Source organism: Aquarana catesbeiana, linkage group LG12 (genome assembly GCF_042186555.1).
Source record: "Aquarana catesbeiana isolate 2022-GZ linkage group LG12, ASM4218655v1, whole genome shotgun sequence".
Lineage (NCBI taxonomy): Eukaryota > Metazoa > Chordata > Amphibia > Anura > Ranidae > Aquarana > Aquarana catesbeiana.
In genome coordinates, this window is record NC_133335.1 from 21,503,300 (window position 1) to 21,522,317 (window position 19,018).

A 19,018-nucleotide genomic window follows, 5' to 3' on the forward strand; every position below is an offset into this window, starting at 1 on the left:
GAAGGTTCTGGAGTGGTCATCTCAGTCTCCTGACTTCAATATCATTGAGCCACTCTGGGGAGATCTGAAACTTGCAGTTCATGCAAGACAGCCCAAGAATTTACAGGAACTGGAGGCTTTGTGCCAAGAGGAATGGGCAGCTTTACCATCTGAGAAGATAAAGAGCCTCATCCACAAATACCACAAAAGACTTCAAGCTGTCATTGATGTTAAAGGGGGCAATACACGGTATTAAGAACTGGGGTATGTAAACTTTTGATCAGGGTCATTTAGGTTGTTTCTGTTGCCATTATGATTTAAAAAGTAAACGCAGTTGATAATAAATGGCTTCAGCCAAACCCTAACCATGAGTGAAAGAAAAGTATTTATGTTATCATTCATATTCTCTGAAAAATGGCCAAGAAATCATAAATTCTGCCAGGGTATATAAACTTATGAGCACAACTGTAGGTGGAGAAGAGCCGGGACCATGTATAGATTGGGAGGAGCCTGTACCGTGTAGAGGTGGGGAGGAGCCTGGACCGAGTATAGATGGGGAGGAGCCTGGACCGTGTATAGATGGGGAGGAGCCTGGGCCGTGTAGAGGTGGGGAGGAGCCTGGGCCGTGTAGAGGTGGGGAGGAGCCTGGGCCGTGTAGAGGTGGGGAGGAGCCTGGACCGTGTATAGAGGGGGAGGAGCCTGGACCGAGTATAGAGGGGGAGGAGCCTGTACTGTTTAGAGAAGAGGAGGGGCCTGAACTGTTTAGGGAGGAGGACTCTACTATGTATAAAGGGTGAGGAGCCTGTACTGTGTATAAGGAGGAGGAGGAGCTTGTGCTGTGTATAAAGGGGGAGGAGGAGTCTGTTCTTTGTATAGAGCAGGGGAGGAGCCTGTCCTGTGTATAGGGGGAGGAGGAGCTTGTGCTGTGTATAGAGGGGGAGGAGCTTGTGCTGTGTATAGAGGGGGAGGAGGAGTCTGTTCTTTGTATAGAGAAGGGGGAGGAGCCTGTCCTGTGTATAGGAGGGAGGAGGAGCTTGTGCTGTGTATAGGGGGGAGAGAAGCCTGTACTGTGTATAGAAGAGGATGAAGCTGTACTGTGTGTAGAGGGGAGGAGCCTATACAGTGTATAGTGGGTCAGAGGAGGAGGAGCCTGTATATATAGTAATTCTGGACAGAAGCATGTACTGTATATAGGGTGTCAGGAGAGGAGTTTGTCATGTACAGTAACTCTGGGGAGGAGAATTTCCTATATAGGGAGAGAGGTGTGTATAGAATATAAGGGGGTGGAGCCTCTTATGTACAATGCGTCAGTCTATAGGTTTGGATTTATATCTGTCTAATTTATCAACAAGAGGTTTATCTCACATATGATGGCTTATTATGTTATAGAACTTTTATATGTATTCGAGCAATGTTTTATTTCTCTACCCCCCCCCAGGGTGTGAATGGTGTTTTGGAAAGTCCAACGGGCACAGGAAAAACGCTTTGCCTGCTGTGTGCCACGTTGGCATGGCGTCAGCATTTCAGAGACAATATCACTGCACACAAGATCAAAGAGCGCATGCATGGCGGGGAACTGTTCCCAGACCGCCCAACTGCAGACTGGGGAAGCGGAGAGGCAAACCCGCAGGGCTCAGGTATGACCGCAGTCTGTCTTTTCTATGGTTAGCCAAACCATTCCTCCGAAGAGTGATTATCAGGCACAGCCCATCTGTATAAGTGAAAGGGGGTGGGTTATAACCTCTTTGATTTGGTGATAGGGTGATCCTTTTTTTTCTTTTATCCATTTTACCTAAAAAAAAAAAAAAAAAAAAAAAGAGTTTAGGGTTACTTCCTCTCCCCATTAAACCACACCCCCACTCTATCGTTATATTAATTTTTTATTTTCGATATTATTTATTTCTTTGAGTTAGGCTTATAGGTACAGTGGCTATAAAAAAGTCTACACACTCATGTTAAAATGTCAGAGTTCTGTGATGTAAAAAAAGGAAACAAAGATAAATTATTTCAGAAGTTTTTCCACCTTTTTAATGTGACCTATAAACTGTACAACTCAATTGAACAACAAACTGAAATCTTTTAGGTGGAGGGAAGTAAAAATAAAAAAAATAAAATAATATGTTTGCATAAGTGTGCACACCCCTTACACTAATACTTTGTTGAAGCACCTTTTTGATTTTATTACAGCACTCAGTCTTTTTGGGGTATGAGTCTATCAGCATGGGACATCTTGACTTGGCAATATTTGCCCGCTCTTCTTTGCAAAAACACTCCAAATCTTTCAGATTGCGAGGACATCTCCTGTGCACAGCCCTCTTCAGATCACCCCACAGATTTTCAATGGGATTCGGGTCTGGGCTCTGGCTGGGTCATTCCAAAACTTTAATCTTCTTCTGGTGAAGCCATTCCTTTGTTGATTTGGATGTATACTTTGGGTCATTGTCTTGCTGAAAGATGAAGTTCCTCTTCATGTTTAGCTTTCTAGCAGAAGCCTGAAAGTTTTGTGCCAATATTGACTGGTATTTGGAACTGTTCATAATTCCTTCTACCTTCACTTAAGCCTTGTACACACGGTACGATTGTTGGCAGGGGATTGTCTGTTGACAGACTGTTGTCCTAAAATCTTACCGTTAGTACGCTCCTTTTGACAATTGTTGTCCAACTTTCGGCCAACAAATGTTGGATGGCAGGCTAGTAAATTTTCGGCGGACAGCGGTTTGACCTCAGATTTTCCTATGGTCAGTACACAATTCCATCACATAAAAGTCGAAAGTACAAACACGCATGTTTGGAATCAATGCTCACCAAACACTAAATTAGCAGAAGGGGCCCAAAGGGTGGCGCTCAAGAGCTGAAATTCCTCGTAATACGTCACTACGTTCGTGTTTGTGGCATGACAATTGTGTACCGTTAGTGTGCGAGACAAGATCCTGACACACGCCCCTTTTGACAAGAATCAGACGCTTGGTTGGCCAACAATCGTACCGTGTGTATGAGGCTTTAGGCTCCCGTTCCAGCTGAACAAAAACAGCCCCAAGGCATGATGCTGCCACCACCATGCTTCACGGTGGGTATGGTGTTCTTTTGGTGATGTGCAGTGTTGTTTTTGCTCCAAAACTCTTTTGGAATTATGGCCAAAAAGTTCAACCTTGGTTTCATCAGACCAGAACACATTTTCCTACATGATTTTGGGAGACTTCAGATGTGTTTTTGCTAAATTTAGCTGGGCTTGGATGTTTTTCTTGGTAAGAAAAGGCTTCTGTCTTCCCACTCTACCACATAGCCCAGACATATAAAGAATACGGGAGATTGTTGTCTTATGTACCACACAGCCAGTACTTGCCAGATATTCCTGCAGCTCCTTTAATGTTGCTGTAGATCTCTTGGCAGCCTCCCTGACCAGTTATCTTCTCGCCTTTTCATCAATTTTGGAGGGACGTCCAGTTCTTGGTGATGTCACTGTTGTGCCATATTTTCTCCACTTGATAATGACTCTTCACTGTGTTCCATGGTATATCTAATGCCTTGGAAATTATTTTGTGCCCTTCTCCTGACTAATACTTTTTAACAATGAGATCCCTCTGATGCTCTGGAAGCTCTCTGCGGACCATGGCTTCTGCTGTAGGATGCAACTAAGAAAATGTCAGGAAAGACCTACTAGAACAGCTGAACATTATTTGGGGTTAATCAGAGACACTTTAAATGATGGTAGGTGTGTACTGACTCCTATTTAACGTGAGTTTGAATGTGATTGCTTAATTCTGAACATAGCTACATCCCCAGTTATAAGAGGGTGTACACACTTATGCAACCACATTATTTTTGTTTTTTAATTTCTACTTCCCCCCTGAAAGATTTCAGTTTGTTTTTTTCAACTGAGTTGACACAGTACAGTTTATAGGTCACATTAAAGGTGGAAAAAGTTCTGAAATTATTTTACACAGGGGTGTGTAGACTTTTTATATCCACTGTATGTATGCTGTATGTATTTATAAAATATATATGCAGTATATTGACAGGAAACATTTACATTAGTATGAGGGAAAGGGGGGTGGTTATGACCCCTTTTACACTGGGGTGCTGTTCAGGCGTTTTAGCGCTAAAAATAGCGTCTCTCAAGCCACCCCAGTGTGAAAGCCCGAGTGCTCGCACACTGGGGCGGTGCGCTTGCAGGACGGGAATAAAAACTCCTACAAGCAGCATCTTTTAGGCGGTGCGGGAGCGCTGTATACACCGCTCTTGCATTTGAAATAAATGGGCAGCTCTGCCATAGTGCCTGCAAAGCGCGTCGGCAGTGGCGATCTGCGGGTGCTTCTAACTCTTCATTCGGCTGCTAGCGTGGGTTAAATGCGCCCCGCTAGCAGCCGAAAAGTGCTGCTATAACAGCGGTAAAGCGCCGCTAACACCACCGCGCCAGTGTGAAAGTAGCCTTATGCCCTGTACATACGATCGGACATTGATCGGACATTCCGACAACAAAATCCATCGGATGTTGGCTCAAACTTGAATTGCATACACACAGTCGCACAAAGTCGGAAAATCTGATCGTTCTGAACGCGCTGACGTAAAACACGTACGTCAGGTCTATAAACGGGGCAGTAGCCAATAGCTTTCGTCTCCTTAATTTATTCTGAGCATGCGTGGCACTTTGTGCGTCGGATTTGTCTACACACGATCGGAATTTAAAGGATCGGATTTTGTTGTCGGAAAATTTTATAGCCTGCTCTCAAACTTTGTCGGAAATTCCGATGGAAAAAGCCCGATGGAGCCCACACACGATCGGAATTTCCGACAACACAATCCGGTCGCACTTTCTCCGTCGGAAAATCCGACTGTGTGTACAAGGCAATGGTGTTCTCATGTTATTCTATTTGTAATAAAAAAATAGAATTTTAAAACAAGTATAGTTTATTTACTGGATAAGCTATACTTTTATTTCAAACAGAATACTTCTATCCACAGTGCAATGTGCTATATGTTGTAAGTAGAGAAGTGGAACGTGAACCCTGTGGTTCAAATTAAGGTTTGCAGGGGGAGTTCTTTGACAAGATTTACATTTGTAGTTTTTGCAATATTTCGAGTCTGCGTGATTCAAGGACCCATTTAAGACCTATACCTATGCCTCATGCACACGGGTGCTTTGGCCCATAGAGTGTAAAAGACACGTTTTTGGTCCCATGGGTGGTACAGGTATAGCTTACAGCCCACTGCCAGCAGGCTGTCAAATTCTATGACAGGCTGCAAGAGGTGGTGGCTGTAGACTGTGGTACGCTCATACATGGCTGAAATGATGTGTTTGGGTCAATCAGTCCTATACACAAGCACTGCCTTGAAAGGCTGCTGGCAGCGGGCTGTGCAGTGCATCCGGAAAGTATTCACAGCGCTTCATTTTTTTCACATTTTGTTATATTACAGCCTTATCCAAAAGAGGAATACCCCAAAATGACAACGTGAAAGAAGTTTGTTTAAAATCTTTGCAAATTTATTAACCACTTCCATACTGGGCCTATTCCAGCACTCCTCTCCTACATATAAAAATCATCATTTTTTTGGTAGAAAATTACTCAGAACCCCCAAACATTATATATGTTTTTTTTAGCAGAGACCCTAGGGAATACAATGCCGGTTGTTGCAACTTTTTATGTCACATGGTATTTGCGCAACCTTTTTTTTTTTTTTTTTTAAATAATGTTTTTTTTTGGGGGGGGGGGAACTGTTTCATGAATTTAAAAAATACAAAAACGGTAAAGTTAGCCCAATTTTTTTTTTTTGCATAATGTGAAAGACGATGTTACGCCAAGTAAATAGATACCTAACATATCGCGCTTTAAGATTGCGGTCTAGTACTAGAATTGTTTCTCTCGCTCTAACGCACGCGGCGATAACTCACATGTGTGATTTAAACAGCGTTTACATATGTGGGTGGGTCTTAAGTGTGCGTTCGCTTCTGTGCGCGAGCACACAGGGATGGAGGCTCTTTACGTTTTTTTATTTTGTTCAGTTTACTTGAATTTTTGGTGCGTGACAGGTCCTTTTTATTTCCAGCCTCTCCTCCAGGCTGGAAAGATTGAGATCAAAAAGAAAAAATGACAGATCTTTCTTTCCAGCTGAGATCTGGGCTTTGTTTGCTTCCGTGGACTGGACGTGACTACATAACGTCGTGCCCGTGCCTTCGACGGTTGTAGAGATGACTGGGGACCATCTGGTCACTGTAAATCTCTATGATCATCGGGCGGTGCATTCTTTCTCCGGGTCGCCGTTTGGCGAGCCCGGAAAAGCACCGGTGGGCTGCGCGCGGGGGGTTGGTTGGGGGGGGGGGGGGGGGTTGGTTGGGGGGGGGGGGTGTGGGAGGTCTACAGACAATTCCTTGAACTTCATGGCTTGGTTTGTGCTCTGACATGCACTGTTAACTGTGGGACCTTATATAGACAGGTGTGTGCCTTTCCAAATCATGTCCAATCAACTGAATTTACAACAGGTGGACTCCAATCAAGTTGTAGAAACATCTCAAGTCTGATCATTGGAAACAGGATACAGCTGAGCTCAATTTTAAATGTCACGGCAAAGGCTGTGAAATAATTATGTACATGGGATTTTTCCATTTCTTCTTTTTAATAAATTTGCAGATTTCAGATCTGCAAGATTTCAAACAAACGTCTTTCACGTTGTCTTTATGGGGTATTGTTTGTAGAATTTTGAGGAAAATAATGAATTTAATCCATTTTGGAATAAGGCTGTAACATAACAAAATGTGGAAAAAGTGAAGTGCTGTGAATACTTCCCAGATGCACTGTATTTTGCACCTGTGTCTCCCGGGTGACCAAAATCTCCTGTTTGTTCAATTGTCTTGGCACTTGCATTCATGTAGTCTTGGACTCCTTTCACACCGAGGCACACAAAAACGAAAATCAATATGTGAAAAGTGTGGCGTGCATTTGTATTCAGCCCCCTTTACTCCGATACCCCTAACTAAATTCTAGTGGAACCAATTGCCTTCAGAAGTCACCTAATTAGTAAATAGAGTCCACTTGAATGAATGAATGAGTGTGATTTAATCTCAGTATAAATACAGCTGTTCTGTGAAGCCTTCAGAGGTTTCTTAGAGAACCTTAATGAACAAACCGCATCACGAAGGCCAAGGAACACACCAGACAGGTCAGGGATACAGTTGTGGAGAAGTTTAAAGCAGGGTTTGGTTATGAATAAAAAAATAACCCAAGCTTTGAACATCTCACGGAGCACTGTTCGATCCATCATCTGAAAATGGAAAGAGTATGGCACAACTGCAAACCTACCAAGATATGGCCGTCCACCTCACCCTGAACACACTATCCCCACCGTGAAACATGGTGGTGGCAGCATCACGTTGTGGGGATGCTTTTCTTCAGCAGGGAAAGGGAAGCTGGAAGGATGGGAAGATGGATGGTGCCAAATACAGAGCAATCTTAGAAGAAAATCTGTTAGAGTCTGCAAAAGACTTGAGACTGGGTTGGAGGTTTACCTTCCAGCAGGACAACGACCCGAAACATACAGCCAGAGCTACAATGGAATGGTTTAGATCAAAGCATATTCATGTGTTAGAATGGCCCAGTCAAAGTCCAGACCTAAATCCAATTGAGAATCTGTGGCAAGACTTGAAAATTGCTGTTCACAGACGCTCTCCATCCAATCTGACAGAACTTAAGATATTTTGCAAAGAAGAATGGGAAAAAATTTCACTCTCTAGATGTACAAAGCTGGTAGAGACATCCCCAAAAAGACTTGCAGCTGTAATTGCAGTGAAAGGAGGTTCTACAAAGTATTGACTCAGCTAAGTACAAATGTATAGAGGTCGACCGATATGGGTTTTTCTCTGGCCGATGCCGATATTTAGAAATCGCGGTGGCCGATGGCCGATATGTGATGCCGATTTTTTTGGGCCGATATATTTGGCCGATTTTTTTTTTTTTTTTTTTCCTTTCTTTTTTCCCTTCATCTCATAAAATCTAACAGTTAGACCCCTTTCACACTGGGGCGTTTTCTAGGCGCTTTTGGGCTAAAAATAGCACCTGTAAAGTGCCTGTAAAACGGCTCCCCTGCAGTCTCAGTGTGAGATCCCGAGTGCTTTCACACTGAGGCGATGCGCTGGCAGGATGTAAAAAAAAGTCCTGCAAACGGCATCTTTGGAGCGGTGTATACCGCTCCTCCACCACTCCTGCCCATTGAAATGAATGCGCACCGCAGCCGAAGCGCCTGCAAAGCGTTTTGGCAGCGGCGCTTCAGGGGCGCATTTAACCCCTTCCTCGGCCGCTAGCTGGGTTATAAGCGCCCCGCTAGCAGCCGAATAGCGCCTCTAAAATGATGGTAAAGCGCCGCTAAAACTAACAGCGTTTTACCATCAACGCATGCCCGCTCCAGTGTGAAAGCAACCTTAAGTAATACAGAAATTTTTTTTCATTTAAACATTAACCACTTAAGGACCGCCTCACGCCGATTTAAGGCGGCACGGGCAGGCAAAATCATGTACATGTACGCGATTTGCCTCCCGCGGGTGGGGGGTCCGATCGGACCCCCCCCCCGGTGCCCGAGGCGGTCCCGTTTTGTCCCCCGGCGATCGGAGGTGAGGGGGAGGCCATCCGTTCGTGGCCCCCCCCCTCGCGATCGCCGCCGGCCAATCAGATTACTTCCTTTGCTGCTGTATGCTAAACAGCAGCAAAGGAAATGATGTCATCTCTCCTCGGCTCGGTATTCCGTTGCAGCGCCGAGGAGAGAAGACAGGTATGTGAGTGCACCAACACTACACAACACAGCAGAACATGCCAGGCACACAAAACACCCCGATTCCCCCCCCCCCCCCCCAATCACCCCCCCCCCCTCTCACAAACTGGCACCAGCAGTTTTTTTTTTTTTTTTTTTTTTTTTTGTTTTTTCTGATTACTGCATTGGTGTCAGTTTGTGACAGTTACAGTGTTGAGACAGTGAGGCTCGGTTCACACATGGGCGGCACGACTTGCAGGTCGCCTCAGCGAGGCGACCTGCAAACGACTGCGGGGCGACTTGCGAGACGACTTCTGCATAGAAGTCTATGCAAGTCGCCCCAAGTCGCCCCCAAAGTAATACAGGAACCTTTTTCTAAGTCGGAGCGACTTGCGTCGCTCCAATTAGAACGGTTCCATAGCACAGAACGGGAGGCGACTTGTCAGGCGACTAGGTCGCCTGACAAGTCGCCCCAGTGTGAACCGAGCCTAAGTATTACCCCCCTTTAGGTCTAGGGTACCCCCCTAACCCCCCCTAATAAAGTTTTAACCCCTTGATCACCCCCTGTCATCAGTGTCACTAAGCGATCATTTTTCTGATCGCTGTATTAGTGTCGCTGGTGACGCTAGTTAGTGAGGTAAATATTTAGGTTCGCCGTCAGCGTTTTATAGTGTCAGGGACCCCCATATACTATCTAATAAGTGTTTTAACCCCTTGATTGCCCCCTAGTTAACCCTTTCACCACTGATCACCGTATAACTGTTACGGGTGACGCTGGTTAGTTTGTTTATTTTTTATAGTGTCAGGGCACCCGCCGTTTATTACCGAATAAAGGTTTAGCCCCCTGATCGCCCGGCGGTGATATGCGTCGCCCCAGGCAGCGTCAGATTAGCGCCAGTACCGCTAACACCCACGCACGCAGCATACGCCTCCCTTAGTGGTATAGTATCTGTACGGATCAATATCTGATCCGATCAGATCTATACTAGCGTCCCCAGCAGTTTAGGGTTCCCAAAAACGCAGTGTTAGCGGGATCAGCCCAGATACCTGCTAGCACCTGCGTTTTGTCCCTCCGCCCGGCCCACCCAAGTGCAGTATCGATCGATCACTGTCACTTACAAAACACTAAACGCATAACTGCAGCGTTTGCAGAGTCAGGCCTGATCCCTGCGATCGCTAACAGTTTTTTTGGTAGCATTTTGGTGAGCTGGCAAGCACCAGCCCCAGGCAGCGTCAGGTTAGCGCCAGTACCACTGACACCCACGCACGCAGCATACACCTCCCTTAGTGGTATAGTATCTGATCGGATCAATATCTGGTCCGATCAGATCTATACTAGCGTCCCCAGCAGTTTAGGGTTCCCAAAAACGCAGTGTTAGCGAGATCAGCCCAGATACCCGCTAGCACCTGCGTTGTGCCCCTCCGCCTGGCCCAGCCCAGCCCACCCAAGTGCAGTATCGATCGATCACTGTCACTTACAAGACACTAAACGCATAACTGCAGCGTTCGCAGAGTCAGGCCTGATCCCTGCGATCGCTAACAGTTTTTTTGGTAGCATTTTGGTGAACTAGCAAGCACCGGCCCCAGGCAGCGTCAGGTTAGCGCCAGTACCACTAACACCCACGCACGCAGCATACGCCTCCCTTAGTGGTATAGTATCTGAACGCATCAATATCTGATCCGATCAGATCTATACTGGCGTCCCCAGCAGTTTAGGGTTCCCAAAAACGCAGTGTTAGCGGGATCAGCCCAGATACCTGCTAGCACCTGCGTTTTGCCCCTCCGCCCGGCCCAGCCCAGTCCACCCAAGTGAAGTATCGATCGATCACTGTCACTTACAAAACACTAAACGCATAACTGCAGCGTTTGCAGAGTCAGGCCTGATCCCTGCGATCGCTAACAGTTTTTTTGGAAGCTTTTTATTGAACTGGCAAGCACCAGCGGCCTAGTATACCCCGGTCGTAGTCAAACCAGCGCTGCAGTAACACTTGGTGACGTGGCGAGTCCCATAAGTGCAGTTCAAGCTGGTGAGGTGGCAAGCACAAGTAGTGTCCCGCTGCCACCAAGAAGACAAACACAGGCCCGTCGTGCCCATAGTGCCCTTCCTGCTGCATTCGCCAATCCTAATTGGGAACCCACCACTTCTGCAGCGCCCGTACTTCCCCCATTCACATCCCCAACCAAATGCAGTCGGCTGCATGAGAGGCATTTTTATGTCCTCCCGAGTACCCCTACCCAACGAACCCCCCCAAAAAAGATGTCGTGTCTGCAGCAAGCGCGGATATAGGCGTGACACCCGCTATTATTGTCCCTCCTGTCCTGACAATCCTGGTCTTTGCATTGGTGAATGTTTTGAACGCTACCATTCACTAGTTGAGTATTAGCGTAGGGTACAGCATTCCACAGACTAGGCACACTTTCACAGGGTCCCCCAAGATGCCATCGCATTTTGAGAGACCCGAACCTGGAACCGGTTACAGTTATAAAAGTTAGTTACAAAAAAAGTGTAAAAAAAAAAAAAATATATATATAAAATAAAAAAAAATAGTTGTCATTTTATTGTTCTCTCTCTCTATTCTCTCTCTCTCTATTGTTCTGCTCTTTTTTTTACTGTATTCTATTCTGCAATGTTTTATTGTTATTGTTATTATGTTTTATCATGTTTGTTTTTCATGTATGTAATTATTTATACTTTACTGTTTACTGTGCTTTATTGTTAACCATATTTTTGTCTTCAGGTACGCCATTCACAACTTTGAGTGGTTATACCAGAATTATGCCTGCAGGTTTAGGTATCATCTTGGTATCATTCTTTTCAGCCAGCGGTCGGCTTTCATGTAAAAGCAATCCTAGCGGCTAATTAGCCTCTAGACTGCCTTTACAAGCCGTGGGAGGGAATGCCCCCCCCCACCGTCTTCCGTGTTTTTCTCTGGCTCTCCTGTCTCAACAGGGAACCTGAGAATGCAGCCGGTGATTCAGCCAGCTGACCATAGAGCTGATCAGAGACAAGAGTGGCTCCAAACATCTCTATGGCCTAAGAAACCGGAAGCTACGAGCATTTTATGACTTAGATTTCGCCGGATGTAAATAGCGCCATTGGGAAATTGGGGAAGCATTTTATCACACCGATCTTGGTGTGGTCAGATGCTTTGAGGGCAGAGGAGAGATCTAGGGTCTAATAGACCCCAATTTTTTCAAAAAAGAGTACCTGTCACTACCTATTGCTATCATAGGGGATATTTACATTCCCCGAGATAACAATAAAAATGATTAAAAAAAAAAAAAAAAATGAAAGGAACAGTTTAAAAATAAGATAAAAAAGCAAAAAAATAATAAAGAAAAAAAAAAAAAAGCACCCCTGTCGCCCCCTGCTCTTGCGCTAAGGCGAACGCAAGCGGCGGTCTGTCGTCAAACGTAAACAGCAATTGCACCATGCATGTGAGGTATCACCGCGACGGTCAGATCGAGGGCAGTAATTTTAGCAGTAGACCTCCTCTGCAAATCTAAAGTGGTAACCTGTAAAGGCTTTTAAAGGCTTTTAAAAATGTATTTATTTTGTTGCCACTGCACATTTGTGCGCAATTGTAAAGCATGTCATGTTTGGTATCCATGTACTCGGCCTAAGATCATCTTTTTTATTTCATCAAACATTTGGGCAATATAGTGTGTTTTAGTGCATTAAAATTTAAAAAAGTGTGTTTTTTCCCCAAAAAATGCGTTTGAAAAATCGCTGCGCAAATACTGTGTGAAAAAAAAAAATGAAACACCCACCATTTTAATCTGTAGGGCATTTGCTTTAAAAAAATATATAATGTTTGGGGGTTCAAAGTAATTTTCTTGCAAAAAAAAAAAACTTTTTCATGTAAACAATAAGTGTCAGAAAGGGCTTTGTCTTCAAGTGGTTAGAAGAGTGGGTGATGTGTGACATAAGCTTCTAAATGTTGTGCATAAAATGCCAGGACAGTTCAACCCCCCCCCCCCCCCCAAATGACCCCATTTTGGAAAGTAGACACCCCAAGCTATTTGCTGAGAGGCATGTCGAGTCCATGGAATATTTTATATTGCGACACAAGTTGCGGGAAAGAGACAAATTTTTTTTTTTTTTTTTTTGCACAAAGTTGTCACTTAATGATATATTGCTCAAACATGCCATGGGAATATGTGAAATTACACCCCAAAATACATTCTGTTGCTTCTCCTGAGTACGGGGATACCACATGTGTGAGACTTTTTGGGAGCCTAGCCACGTACGGGACCCCGAAAACCAAGCACCGCCTTCAGGCTTTCTAAGGGCGTGAATTTTTGATTTCACTCTTCACTGCCTATCACAGTTTCGGAGGCCATGGAATGCCCAGGTGGCACAAACCCCCCCCAAATGACCCCATTTTGGAAAGTAGACACCCCAAGCTATTTGCTGAGAGGTATAGTGAGTATTTTGCAGACCTCACTTTTTGTCACAAAGTTTTGAAATTTGAAAAAAGAAAAAAAAAAAAAAGTTTTTTCTTGTCTGTCTTCATTTTCAAAAACAAATGAGAGCTGCAAAATACTCACCATGCCTCTCAGCAAATAGCTTGGGGTGTTTACTTTCCAAAATGGGGTCATTTGGGGGGGTTTTGTGCCACCTGGGCATTCCATGGCCTCCGAAACGGTGATAGGCAGTGAAGAGTAAAATCAAAAATTCACGCCCTTAAAAACGCTGAAGGCGGTGATTGGTTTTCGGGGCCCCGTACGCGGCTAGGCTCCCAAAAAGTCCCACACATGTGGTATCCCCGTACTCAGGAGAAGCAGCTAAATGTATTTTGGGGTGCAATTCCACATAAGCCCATGGCCTGTGTGAGCAATATATCATTTAGTGACATTTTTGTGCAAAAAAAAAAAAAGTGTCACTTTCCCGCAACTTGTGTCAAAATATAAAATATTCCATGGACTCAACGTGCCTCTCAGCAAATAGCTTGGGGTGTCTACTTTCCAAAATGGGGTCATTTGGGGGGGGGTTGTGCCATCTGGGCATTCCATGGCCTCCGAAACTGTGATAGGCAGTGAAGAGTGAAATCAAAAATTTACGCCCTTAGAAATCCTGAAGGCGGTGATTGGTTTTCGGGGTCCCGTACGCGGCTAGGCTCCCAAAAAGTCCCACACATGTGGTATCCCCATACTCAGGAGAGGCAGCTAAATGTATTTTGGGGTGCAATTCCACATAGGCCCATGGCCTGTGTGAGCAATATATCATTTAGTGACAACTTTTTGTAAATATTTTTTTTTTTTTTTTTGTCATTATTCAATCACTTGGGACAAAAAAAATAAATATTCAATGGGTTCAACATGCCTCTCAGCAATTTCCTTGGGGTGTCTACTTTCCAAAATGGGGTCATTTGGGGGGGGGGGGTTGTACTGCCCTGCCATTTTAGCACCTCAAGAAATGACATAGGCAGTCATAAACTAAAAGCCGTGTAAATTCCAGAAAATGTACCCTAGTTTGTAGACGCTATAACTTTTGCGCAAACCAATAAATATACACTTATTGACATTTTTTTTACCAAAGACATGTGGCCGAATACATTTTGGCCTAAATGTATGACTAAAATTGAGTTTATTGGATTTTTTTTATAACAAAAAGTAGAAAATATCATTTTTTTTCAAAATTTTCGGTCTTTTTCCGTTTATAGCGCAAAAAATAAAAACTGCAGAGGTGATCAAATACCATCAAAAGAAAGCTCTATTTGTGGGAAGAAAAGGACGCAAATTTCGTTTGCGTACAGCATTGCATAACCGCGCAATTAGCAGTTAAAGCGACGCAGTGCCAAATTGGAAAAAGACCTCTGGTCCTTAGGCAGCATAATGGTCCGGGGCTCAAGTGGTTAAACAAAACAAACCTTCAATCAGTTCAGTTGTATGTATAATTTAGAAAAAAAAAAAAAAAAAAAAAACTATCAAATAATAAATACACAAAAACAGGTAATCAAAACTTTTGGACGAAAAAAAATGGGCTAACTTTACTGCTTAGGTTTTTTTTTTTAATTCATTACTGTATTTTTTTTTTTTTTTTAAATTGCGTTTGAAAGACCGCTGCGCAAATACCGTGTGACATAAAATATTGCAACAATCACCATTTTATTCCCTAGGGTCTCTGCTAAAAAAATATATATAATGTTTGGGGGTTCTAAGTGATTTTCTAGCAGAAAATACAGGATTTTGACTTGTAAGCAACAAATGTCAGAAAAGATTTAGTCTTTAAATGGTTAAACTGAAAACTTCTCCACGGAGTTCAGTCTATTGATAAAAAGAACCTGAAAGATACAATGTATCTTCTTATCAGACTTGGCAGGCTGCCCAGAGGAGGAGAGAAGAAAACTTCACAGATAACTTAAGGAAACTTGCATTAACTTCTATTACAGAAGTCATTTGCAAGTCACAGCTGAAGTTATAATCGGCCTTTTTTATCAGCACAATCGGCCGATGCCGATTAAGTAAGAAACGCCAAATATCGGCCGATATATCGGTCGACCTCTACAAATGTACCCCCCACACTTTTCACATATTTATTTGTGAAAAATTTGGAAAACCATTTATCATTTTCCTTCTGCTTCACAATTATGTGTCACTTTGTGTTGGTCTATCACATTAAATCCCCCAAAAAATACATTTTACGTTTTTGGTTGTATCGTGACAAAATGTGGAAAATTTCAAGGGATGTGAATACCTTTTTAAAGGCACTGCATATGTGTGTGTTTATACAACATCAAAGTAACGTGTATGCGTTTTTTGTTTTTTAATTTTTTTACTTTTTGTTTAAATACAGCATATTACAGCGATATTCCTAAGATTATCTATGCTTCCCGGACACACTCCCAGCTGACGCAAGTCATCAATGAACTCAAGCATACCTTGTACAGGTATTTATATTCTCTCTTCCATTTCCATCAGAAGATCGTACTTCCTCTGACTTTCAAGTAGGTGTGTAGTCATATGCTTACCAGAGATAACTGGGAGGGGTCTGGAAAATGAACACTAATACTAAGCTGTTTCTCTTAAATGCATTTGGATCTCAGAAGTATCCTAGCTAGAATTAAATTGTATGTGAAGGAAATCATTGACAGTAAGTGCCGGTTCACACAGGGGCGACTTGTCAGGCGACCTAGCTGCCTGACAAGTCGCCTCCCGTTCTGTACAATGGAACCGTTCTAATAGGAGCGACGCAAGTCGCTCCGACTTAGAAAAAGGTTCTTGTACTACTTGGGGCGACTTGCATAGACTTCTATACAGAAGTCGTTTTGCAAGTCGCCGTGGCAGTCGTGTGCAGGTCGCCTCGGTGAGGCGACCTGCAAGTCGTGCCGCCCCTGTGTAAACCAGGGCTTAGGCTCGGTTCACACTGTCGTGGCTTCAAATTTGCACCGCACAGTGCGACTTCGTTGGTGGCCTGCTTATGACTTCTTTAAAGTGGGGGCCACCCTAAAATAAAAAATAGCATTCAAATTCTAAAAAAAAATTTAAATTTTTTTTTTTTTTAACTTGCCTGAAACCCCTGTTGCTAGGCAATCTTCCTAATCTGCCTCTTCCTATTCTGCAGCGCTTCTTCCTCTTCGGTGAGCGGCCCTGTTGCCTTCTGGGAACTGTGTGTGTCCCAGGAAACAACGGGGCCATTCACAAAGCGCCGCGCGACTCGCGCGTGCGCAGTAGGAAATGGGCAGTGAAGCCGCAAGGCTCTACTGCCAGTTTCCCTTAGTTGGAATGGCGGTGCCTGCACCCAATCCGGTGGGCAGATCGGCCTCGGGGGGCCGACATCGTGGGCTCGCTGGACAGGTAAGTGTCCTTGTTAAAAGTCAGCAGCTACAGTGTTTGTAGCTGCTGACTTTAAAGAAAAAAAATTTGCAGCCAGAACCCCCCTTTAATAGAAGTCAATGCTAGGGATGCACCGATACCATTTTTTTTTTTTAATGGAGGAGGAACTCTTAGTGCTGTGTCTTAAGATGTGTACCATGCAAGATAGGAGACTACCGGCAAGCGTCAAGGGGTGGTGGAAGGCTTGGAAGGGGGGACCCACCCTTCCCCAGTACACCACCTCTCCCCAATACCTCCCTAGATCCGTGCATGGTCTTACCACAGCTGCTAGTGCTGGAGGGATGTCTACTGCTCCGAACCCCGCCACCTCTCCTCTCCTATTCATCCCTTGTGATTGGAGCAGTACAGATCCCGCCCACATAGGCTCTGCCTCGGGGGTTCCTCCTTACACCGTGCAAAGTGCTAGAGGAGAGCTGGAAACTGCGGGAGTGGTGGGGGAATTGCAGGAAGCCCCCCGTGCACTTAGGGCCCCTGGGCAGTGCCCAGGTTGACCCATGCATTAAGACGGCCCTGCACCAGAGGAGACAGCCGGCTGGAGGGGAGGAGGCGGCGTTCCGCTCCCAAGTTGACGTCACTTCGGGTATCTTTCGGGTATCAGAGTATTTTCGCGAGTACCGACACTCGCGAAAATGGCTAGTATCACCCGATATCGATGCAACCCTAGTCAATGCAAGTCGTTCCGAAGTCGCCCCCAAGAAGTGCAGGAACTTTTTTCTAAGTTGGAGCAACTTGAGTCGCTCCGATTAGAACGGTTCCATTGCATTTAATGAAGCGCGACTTGTCTGGTGAAACATAAATTCTGGATGTGTTTACTAGTTCTTTGTCTAATGACCTGTACACAGGACTGGTTTTCCCGTCTAAATAAACTCTGAAGGTTTTTCCAACAGAATTCCGCTGAAACTGTCTTGCGCACACACGATCACACCAAAGTCCGATTTTGTCAAGAACGCGGTGACGTACGGCACGTACGGCGGGACTAGAAAAAGGAAGTTCAGTAGCCAATAGCTTCCGTCTCGTACTTGCTTCAGAGCATGCTTTGTTTTTGGTCCATCGGAACAGCGTGCAGACGAGCGGTTTTCCTGATTAGGAATTGGTTCAGTCGGAAATATTTAGAACATGTTCCATTTCTAGGTCCGTCAGAATTTTCGAAAAAAAAAAAAAAAAGTCCGATGAGGCCTACACACGATCGGAATATACGATAAAAAGCTTCCGTCTGACTTTTTCTGTTGGACATTCTTCTCGTGTGTATGCGGCATAAGGATCAAATAAAATTTAAAGATTAACATTGCTAGAAAATTCTCTATGAAATAAGTAAATTTTAAAAATGGAAAGGAAGGCTGATCTATCTAAGATTTAAAATATTGCTCCCCCCTCCTCATACTCTCTACTGTTTGTAAAACAGTTCTTTGTAAATACCTTTTTTTTTTTTTTTTTTTTTACCTACGGTGCGGTCACATGATCTGTAAGCTGTAAGTGCAGGGCTCTTTGAGACTTTTTCCAATCTGTTGTTCCTCCACCTTTTTATGCTGCTTCTAGAATATTACTCTAACAGTCATCAGAGGGGCAAATACAAATGCCCTGCCTCTACCAAGATGGCTGCCCCTGAATTAAGAGTGCAGAACAAGGCATTGTAAATCTGTATTGGGTTAGCGATTAGCTGTATGGCGCCTTTAGAAAAGATCAGCCACAGGGAGCCTATACGCCATACTGGAGATTAGTGATTGGCTGTCTGCTTGCCTTTTTTTGTATGCAGCTACCACTGTACTGATCCCTTTATAATTATGTTCTGTTTTGTGATATCTTTGTAATGGTTATCTCTTTGAAGGTTTTTCTTTGATTTTATGCTGTGCTGGAACTAGGTGTTATTTCCAGAAAGTGGAGGTTTTGTGTCTGGCAGCAAGTCAGATGTTTTCTTTCATTTTCTCACTGGCATATGCAGAAAGTTTGGAGATTTAAAGTGATTGTAAAGTCTCATGTGTTTGTTTTTTTTTTTTTTTTTGTTAAAAATCACAAACCTATTATAATTACCTGCTCTGTGTAGTGGTTTTGCACAGAGCAGTCCAGATCCTCCTCTTCTTGGGTCCCTCTTTGGTGCTCCTGACCCCTCCCTCCTGTTGAGTGCCCCCACAGCAAGCAGATTGCTATGGGGGCACCCGAGCCGAGCTGCAGCTCCGTGTATCCATTCAGACAGGGAGCCGTGGCCCGGCCCTGCCCCGCCCCCTTTCTCTCCTCATTGGATGGCTGACTTTGACAGCAGCAGGAGCCTATAGCTCTACACTGCTGTCTCAGCCAATGAGGAGGGGAGTCCCAGGCAGACGAGACACTCCTACAACATCGCTGGATAGAGATGGGCTCAGGTGAGTATAAGGGGGGCTGCTGCACACAGAAGGTTTTTCATCTTTTTTCCGATAATTTTTATTGAAAATTGTACATATCAAATTCCAAGGCAAAATATTGTTCGCAT

At 44.3% G+C, this 19,018-nt stretch overlaps 1 protein-coding gene across 2 annotated transcripts in view; it reads left to right on the plus strand.

Moving 5' to 3' along the window:
* Positions 1 to 19,018, plus strand: part of RTEL1 (regulator of telomere elongation helicase 1) — a 283,430-nt gene that overhangs the window by 2,440 nt on the left and 261,972 nt on the right. For both annotated transcript variants that reach the window (XM_073607371.1, XM_073607372.1), the window contains exons 2-3: positions 1,418 to 1,616; positions 15,515 to 15,608. In XM_073607371.1, the coding sequence (XP_073463472.1) occupies positions 1,418 to 1,616; positions 15,515 to 15,608 (293 nt within the window). The remainder of the gene's footprint in view (positions 1 to 1,417; positions 1,617 to 15,514; positions 15,609 to 19,018) is intronic.